We start from the raw sequence: 8,437 nt of genomic DNA, 5'->3' as shown, positions 1-8,437 counted from the left end.
CAAACTAATATACTATCGGTATATTGGTAGATATAGAGATACTTTAATAGACAAATATTTAAAATCTTAGTTGTGTTACTTTGTCATAAACACATTAAACAAACAGTTAAGTAATAAATAATTATTATGGGCCTTGTTTCAAATTGTAACGTTTTATAAGGTTTTCAAATTTCCAGGGATCAAAGTTCTGTAGATTTTATTGGTATCATGTAAATGTAGGCAAGTGTTCAAACAGGAAGAATAATAAATATTAATAAATAAGCTTTGGAGAGTTAATTATGAACAACTTTCTGTCTTTAGGTAACTAAAGGCAAGTGGAAAATTTAGTTAGTTTTCTCACTATTTATGGCTCATTTCACCTCCACGGGCAATAAGGACTCGCTCATAAAAGCTTATCAGAATGCGCTAGATGACGATGGCTCTTCTGTTTTAATCCGTTCACACACTTCAAAAGGACAAGGCCAAATTAGTTACATTTACACTTTTTTTTTATTTGGTGTCACTGACATGACGGTTTATACATTTATTTGAGGTTGGCAGTCGATCCCGGAACAGCACGGTTTCCATTTATGGACGTTGAGCCAGAAGGTAAACATCTCGGGGCTTGATAACGGGCCTTCAATTTATGTAACGCACCAGTCTGAATCCTTCAAAACCCATGTAAAAATGATCTCTGTCAGTAATATTTCACCACAGGTGGAAATTTACCAGAGATCATTCTCTTTTAAAGATGTGATGAGCACCAAGTGTGACCTCCTCAACCTGACATTTGAAGATTTATAGGCTTAGCTTTTTTTGTTTTCAGCCTTTTAACCGAGTCTCTCAAAATATCTCTTCAGCGTGACAGAAGTCCAATCTCAGTCACTGCATAGTTTAATGGGATTATTCCCGATAATTCCCAACTCGTACAGGATGGACAGGGTGGCGAAGAGGACGTAGCACATGAGCGAGACGATTCCCAACTTCCAGTCTAACTTCCACCCGTTCAGGTGAACGGCCACGAATATGAAGACGATGGAAAGCAGGAGTGTGGCGGACGTGAAGAGCAGTCCGTTGCTGTTGACCTCCACGGGGTTGTTGGTGTCCACGAAGGCGGTCTTGATGAACCAAGGTAGACCCAGACAGAGCATGTCGAACACGTTAGAGCCCACTATGTTAGACATGGCCATGTCGGCTTTCCCTGGTTAACAGAAAACAAGTATTTTTTTCAGTATTGAGTTCCTATAGATGATGACATCAACTGGTATATTTCAACCAGAGAGTGTTCCTGACTAATGGACTGAAGGTGATTCATTTAATAAATCCTATCCCTTGTGTTGCTGATGAATAGATTAGCTTTCTACCAGGACTGCTCAGTGGGGCCCAAGTTGGCCCTCCAAAGGGTTTAATTTGGCCCACCAGACTTGTATTTAGCATAAGGCACTGTGTGTGTGTGTGTGTGTGTGTATATATATGTATGTATATGTGTGTATGTATATATATATGTATATGTATATATATGTGTATATATATACATATGTGTGTATATATATACATATACATATATATGTGTATATATATAAATACATATATATATATTAATCTAATATTATTAATATATATTAATCTCTTGGTCCTTAAAGTTATAAACAATTGTGTGTAAAGACGGCAGCTATGCAGAAAGTCAGCTTTATGTATCACTCTAGTAGTCATTTCCTAGACATTAAAGGTTTAATTACAGCAAAAGATACAACTTAAAGTTATTATTTTACTATATTAAAGCTAAAATAATGTAAGAACAATACAATACACGATGATAGATAGGTTTGGCCTTCCAGCTGTAAAGGGTTTGTATACATGAATCTCAACTGTATGATGAATTACTTTGTATACACACAGGACTGATTGTGATTGTTTACCTTCTCTGGCCACCATCACACTGGCAATGGTGTCGGGTATACTGGTCCCAGCAGCGAGCAAAGTCAGTCCCATCACTGTGTCTGGGATGCCGAGGGTCTCACCTGTGCAGAGAAGATACCGACATGACATCAGAGTCACCTCTCTCCAGGCACATCGAGGCGAGTCAGGTAAGCGGAGTGTGACTATATCGTCATTTCTGATTACACGGGGTGTTCCTGACCTCAGATTTTCAACTTGGGGGGGAACTAGGAGCAACCTCAATTTCTAACCATGCCTGTAGAGCATTGTTATTGCGTAGTCTTACCAAAAAAGCCCTAGGAATGTTTGCTTTTTTCGAATTCTCAACTCCAACTTGCGATGTAAATGGAACGCAGCATATTGCCAAGTAAATATATCAACGTCATGTTTTCTTGCCATTGTCACAGCATCGATCACATTGTAATAAGTACAGTACACATTGAACATACACAACAAAAAGGACAGAAACTGGACCCAAAAGCAGGAAACGTGTGGTATTGGTGTATTTCTGGGTCACATTCCGTCTGAGTTGTACCTGTTGGGTCTCATGCCTGCCCTTTTCATAACACTAAACCTTCCTTCCACGTGAGCCGATCTGACGACTACAGGATAATAATCTCATTATACTTCAGTCCAGCTAACACCGTCACATGATGAAGTTGCTGCTCTTAGCCTGATCTTAGATCGGTTATATATTCTGCATCTCAGCCGTGGATGGATGGATGGAGGGAGGGTGAGGGTGGGTGGGTGATGCTGCTGCTGCTCTCATGCCTGTGTCCACATGCACCACCCCCACCCCCCCACGCCACATTCACATGACTGCTTCCTGCGGGGTGAAGCAGGCTGTAATCCTGTGGTTGGGTAAGCACATGGCCCACTGGCGCTACAATAACACCCCCTCTTAACCTTCCAAGACAATGGAATCTATGGAATTAGCCAGCAGACCAACATGTGATTCTACTCTGCGAATCAGACTCCTTTTCTCAAACACTTGTGATCCACAAAGGCCGGGGAGTGATGGGCCGAGTTTACCCTCGTAACTAAACGGAAGGAGCTTAACGGGAATGTACAGATTGCAAAGTTAAAACGGCAGACCGTGATGGTTAAAGGTTCCGCGTGTTAAAGATTTTCAATGCCAACAACTGAACAGAGAATGTGACTTAAACAATGAGACTACAAAGGCCTGTAGACTGACGTACGTGAACTCCAGTTGGGTCGGATTTTCCACGAAAAATCTAAAGGCTGTGATCATGTGAACTCCCCGTATGCCTCGGGGGAAACATCTGTGGCTGAGGTCCAGTGAGTAACACGTGAGTCAGAGTTTGAAATGCAGGAACAAGCTCCTGGCGAAACACCAACAGACTCCCAATGGAAACCGCTTAAAGGCGCGAAAAGTCAGCGTTTTATCAAGCGCAGGCGGTCGGACCAAACTGGACACTAGAGTGATGCTCTAGTGACCTCATCAGTGTCCCATGCTGTCGAGGATGCTCACTCACAGCTGTCAAGAGCACATCGATGAGGCTGCAGTTCAGTTACGAGCCCACTTGAAGCTACGGGGCTATAAACAAACGTCTGTATGATTTTGTTCAAGCCAATTAGCCAAAAATGAGTCTCTGTATTTCTCAGCATCTACTTCTGCACTGCACACAAGAAGTGATTTGATAGTTAAGTGCTAGTTAAGTGAGACTAGAGGTCGACCGATGTGGGTTTTTCTATGGCCAATGCCGATTTTCTTATTCCCTCGTCTGATAAAATACAATGATAACAAACAATAATCCGACCACACAGAGGCAGAATAATAACATCACCGGCGTCAAACTACAATCTTACCGACAATGGTGACCATCCACACCAGCACATATGTGAAAGCTGAGATCCACACGGCAGACATGAGGAAAGTGATCATAAACCACTGTTTCCAGAACCTTCTCCTGCAGTCAGGGACGGTGAGGAAGAGCAGCGTGATGATGGGTAGAGACAGAACCCACAGGATGCGTTTCAGGTCGTTTTCCGGCACAGCAAACACGCTCTTATGCTCCGCTAGATTGCAAGCAGAAGAAAAACGGGGTCATTAATCGTCAGAATAATGTGTATGACGTCAGACGTCCGCCACTATTAAATGCACTGTACCTCCAGGAATGTCATTGAGGTTGTGCAGGCTGAGGGACAGGTGCGAGTATCCAGAGTCGTCCTGGAAGATGCCGCTGTCCGTCCTGGAGCGAACCATGTTTCGCAGACTGGTGTCGTCGTTCCAGTCGATCAGAGGCTGCGTCTCGTTCTTCGCCTCGGATTCTTTAGCCAGACATGTGCAGCAGGGACTCAGCTTCCTCAGGACAAACTCGCTGATGCGGAGGTCAAAGCACAGGACCACGATGTAGACGGCGTAGACCAGCAGCAGCGCGGCGGCGTCGTACCTGTACGACAAAACATACAGAGCTTTACCTTTTCATTCCTCTGCTTGGAACGTATCCTTGTTAAGGTTTTTCCCGAACCGACTCATTGTTTAAAGATGAGGAACTTCCTCAAAACAAAAAGTTGTGACGCCTCTCTGTGTAAATATGTGTCAGTAGCCGCACTATACCGCCTATTTAGCTCATACTCCCAATATTCCCATAGTTCTTTTTTACAACCTGTGGAGTTGCCCCCTGGTGGCTATTCATGATATGTTTACTTCCTAATTGACTTCATTAAGACTTTATATACAGTGACTTGACCGAGTCTCTAGAACCCAAACATCATTTCTTGTAACGTTTGAACTTTACTTCCTGCTTCAGTACATGGAACTACTGCGTGTCTGGTGTCATTCTGTGACCGATGTACAGGTTCTCGGCCTCATGGTAACACCTGAGCAAATTCCATTTTCCAAACAGGGTCTTATACAGTTTTTGAAATAAGGTTTTAAAGGGCGAAAAGCTTGATTTGACTGTTTCTGGGTGTTTTTTAAACTTTAGTCATCTCATCTTTCTTTGCACAGTCGGATTCAGTCATGTTTGGTTACTTTTTTTATTGCAGTTTGAATGTTGTTCTTATTTATTTCTGCTGTAACACAAAGCCACACGCTCACAGCTCAGCTGACCTCTCTATCCGCTCGTTCTCCTTCTGTTCAGCCCCGCTCCTGTGCACGTAGAAATTCATAAACATCGGCGGCCTCTCCAATCACAGTGTTTATGATGCGAGTGAAGTGTATGATCAGAGGGGTCAACGCTCTGAACCGTCAGTTGTTTTGTTGATCTATTTTCCTTTGTTGTCCCCAGTGTCACAGGACGCCAATAAACAGCGAGAACTAACGAGGCCTTTTACTGCAACCTTGTAAACACTTCGGTGGGCGGGAAAGGTTTTGGCGATCGCTCCGTGACGACATTGTGATGTTGAGTCAGAAACACGCACACTCACCAGTACACCTTGTTATCAGATATGATCGCGATAACAGCAGCAACACTGATGCCATATGCCAGGCAGTCCCTGAACAGTGGCCAGCAGGTGAGACGCCCTGCCTGATAAAGGAGGCGAAAGCAAATTGTTTACAGCTCAGAAAACACATAATGTACACAAACTCTCAGAGGACTTGTACGAATGTTTGTGATAGTGTACCATCGAGGCCAAGAGTCCACATGCGCCACAGATTCCCAGCAGGTTGTAAACGGCTGATCCCACGATGGTGCTGACGCCAATGTCTCCCTTTGTCACAAACACACCTAACACACGACAAGCGTAAAGACAGAGTGGAGTCGCGGTTACTAACGAGGTACTATCACTAATGGAAAATCAAAAGAAAACAAAAAAATTGTTGTATATCAATGTATAATTGAAAAGCCAGAATAGTGAATTCAGGTGTTTTGCCAAATGTACACTTAGGAAAAAAACAACAACAACATTGAACTGAACTTCCTGTCATTATTTTCACAGTAATGGAAAAATTACCTAGAAAGGCAGTGACCAGCTCTGGTGCAGAACTCCCAGCTGCCATGAAAGTGGCTCCTGCCACATCCTGAGACAGTCCTAAACCTGAGAGACACACCATTACATGACTGTTTAGTATAATATCAAATATCCTCCTGAACATATAAAAGAAGCAAAAAATATGTAAAAAGAAGTGTATCTTCATGTTTGTACAGGGCTGTAATACAATTTGACATCAGTTTAAAGTCACTGGATCACATGACATGTATTTACATTTTTACATTATTAAAAATGTAATTATATCTGTATAAAAAAACAAATATTAAAACTAAAAGAGCTCTAAAATACAATAAAACTGGCGATTTTAATATATACACAATAAATAGTACAGAATATAAGAAGCACTAAAATGTGAAAAATAAAAATCTGAAAAACTGACATAGTATATTATAGGTCAAACGTATAATGTGGTATTTAATTGGAGTCAGTAGGTGAGAAGACATCGATTCTATAGTCAAATGTGATATTTTCCTGTCACTTACGTTCACTGATGACTTCCAAAGACGGCAGAAAGTAATCGTCGCAGACTATGGCCACAGCCAGAAGCATGAAGAAGATGAGCAAGAAGTGAATGACGAGGCCTCCGTCCTTCCTCTCCTGCAGCGTGAAGAAGGCTTCGGGAAACTCTGAGGACTGCGGTGAGATGCACTCACTCTCATTCTCTGAGAACACACACGCACACACAACAACACATTATTTTTCTAATTCCTAATTATAAATCTGCGTGAGTGTACGGTTCTCCCACAATGTGCTTAGCAGTGTGTCCCCCTCCAGTACACTAGGTGGCGATACGCCCCCTTTCAGCAAGTTAGGCAGTTTCGGGTTCAGCTTGCAGCTAGTTGTTAGCATGTCAAGTGCCATTTCCGAGTCTTCTTAACATCCATTAACTTTAAAATATTAAATGTTTCAGCTGCGAGGGCATAAAATCAGTCCCTAACCTCACCACGTTTCTGTCACTGATGGCTTATTCGACTGTGTCAATAGTTAAAACACTTTTAACAACGTTGTACTGTGTAGAGCATTGTTAGCTACTGGTATTGCTAATAACGGCTAACAATAACTAGCCTAAGTTGAGTTTGCGTCCATGTTCTCAGCTGGACAACCTGTCCTCCAACTGAAGCATATCTACAGGTGGTTTTGGTTGAATACAACCCATAGCTAAGTTTTTTATAATACAAGGCATGGGTACATATTTAGAATATGACCCTTAGCTAAGTTTTTAGAATACGAGGCATGGGTACATTTTTAGAATATGACCCTTAGCTAAGCTTTTAGAATACGAGGCATGGGTAAATTTTTAGAATATGACCCTTAGCTAAGCTTTTAGAATACGAGGCATGGGTACATTTTTAGAATATGGCCCATAGGTAAGTTTTTAGTACACTGGTATTTTTCAACACAACTAAGCACAAGTGTTATTGAGGTTAGGGTTAGGGCTAAAACATAAAAACAGGGCTTGGCAGTAAGTTGCAGACAATAACATAAAAAAAATAACGTGTAAAGGCCTAATGCAGTAGTCAAACCTGCGTCGATCACACCAAAGTACGATGCTTTAACCACTAAGTGTACTGCCTGTGGAAACCTCATGGACGCTACTTGATGACGACACACTCAAGGTACCAATAGCGGGCGCATTTTTTAAAAACGTACCTATGGGTCATAATTCCTACATCTGACCCATAGTTACATTTCGTTAGAAACCAAGGACAAACTCACTATATTGTCAGCCTTTATATAACTCGCAAGGGTTGAGTCTGATCCTTATTTGGGTGTTTGAGAAATTCATTTTATATTATTTGTATTTTAAAAATCCAGTTTTAGACACCATCACACAATTATTGAATTTTTTTCTAATATAATTTAAACTGAGTGTGACTTTTCACTTTTCACTTTTTCAACTCATTAATAATTAAGGCTTGCCCTGCCCCCTGAAATTCCCGTGCACGCCACTGCTACAGCACACACTCAGCCTGTTGCTGTGGGTTCAGCTCGTAATGTCATTTCCACGGTATTTCATGGCAATTAAACTTGTGGCTCACCAGAGGAAACACTGTCACTGTGGCAGAGCCACAGCCGATTCATCTGCGTGACATTAAAATGAGCCGTGACGTTTATAATGACACGATCATTGGATTAACAACTAAAGTTGTTGTTGTTGTTTGTTTTAAAGAAACAAAACAAACAACAGCAGTACAAATAGGAGCGAAGTGTCACACATATGATGATGATTTTCTTACCAAGAGCCCGACGGATCCGGGCCGAGTGAGTTTCCTGAGCTGCACTTGTTGCTGTGAATGAAACGAGATGAACCACGCAGTATAAAAATAAAACAAATCCCAGAAAGTAAGGAATAAAATCTCTTCTCTTCTTTGTCTCCACAGGTGAAAACTTATTCATGGTCACTTTGAGTCACTTTCTTTACTCTAACAAGTCTGACGGGATTGAAGCTGCCCGGAGGAAATTACATCTAACTCTACTCTATGACTACAAGCTGCAAAAGAGAGAGATTAGAGGGGGAGAAAGCATCCTTAAGTTCTGCCTCTGATGATGATGATGGTGG

General features: G+C 41.8%; 1 protein-coding gene across 1 annotated transcript; it reads right to left on the bottom strand.

Moving 5' to 3' along the window:
* Positions 1 to 410: 410 nt before the first annotated feature.
* slc24a5 (solute carrier family 24 member 5) lies at positions 411 to 8,389 on the bottom strand. Its single transcript, XM_044029456.1, has 9 exons — positions 8,115 to 8,389; positions 6,360 to 6,539; positions 5,839 to 5,922; positions 5,509 to 5,612; positions 5,311 to 5,411; positions 4,048 to 4,331; positions 3,748 to 3,957; positions 1,899 to 2,000; positions 411 to 1,180 (listed from the first exon to the last, which is right to left on the bottom strand). Exons 1-9 carry the CDS (start codon positions 8,272 to 8,274, stop codon positions 858 to 860), a joined length of 1,548 nt encoding a protein of 515 aa, XP_043885391.1. The 5' UTR covers positions 8,275 to 8,389; the 3' UTR covers positions 411 to 857.
* Between the last annotated feature and the right edge of the window lie 48 nt (positions 8,390 to 8,437).

Source organism: Solea senegalensis, linkage group LG7 (assembly GCF_019176455.1).
Source record: "Solea senegalensis isolate Sse05_10M linkage group LG7, IFAPA_SoseM_1, whole genome shotgun sequence".
NCBI classification, from domain to species: Eukaryota; Metazoa; Chordata; class Actinopteri; order Pleuronectiformes; family Soleidae; genus Solea; species Solea senegalensis.
The sequence above is the reverse complement of the archived record's forward strand: the minus strand, read 5'-3'. Positions and strand labels throughout refer to the sequence as shown.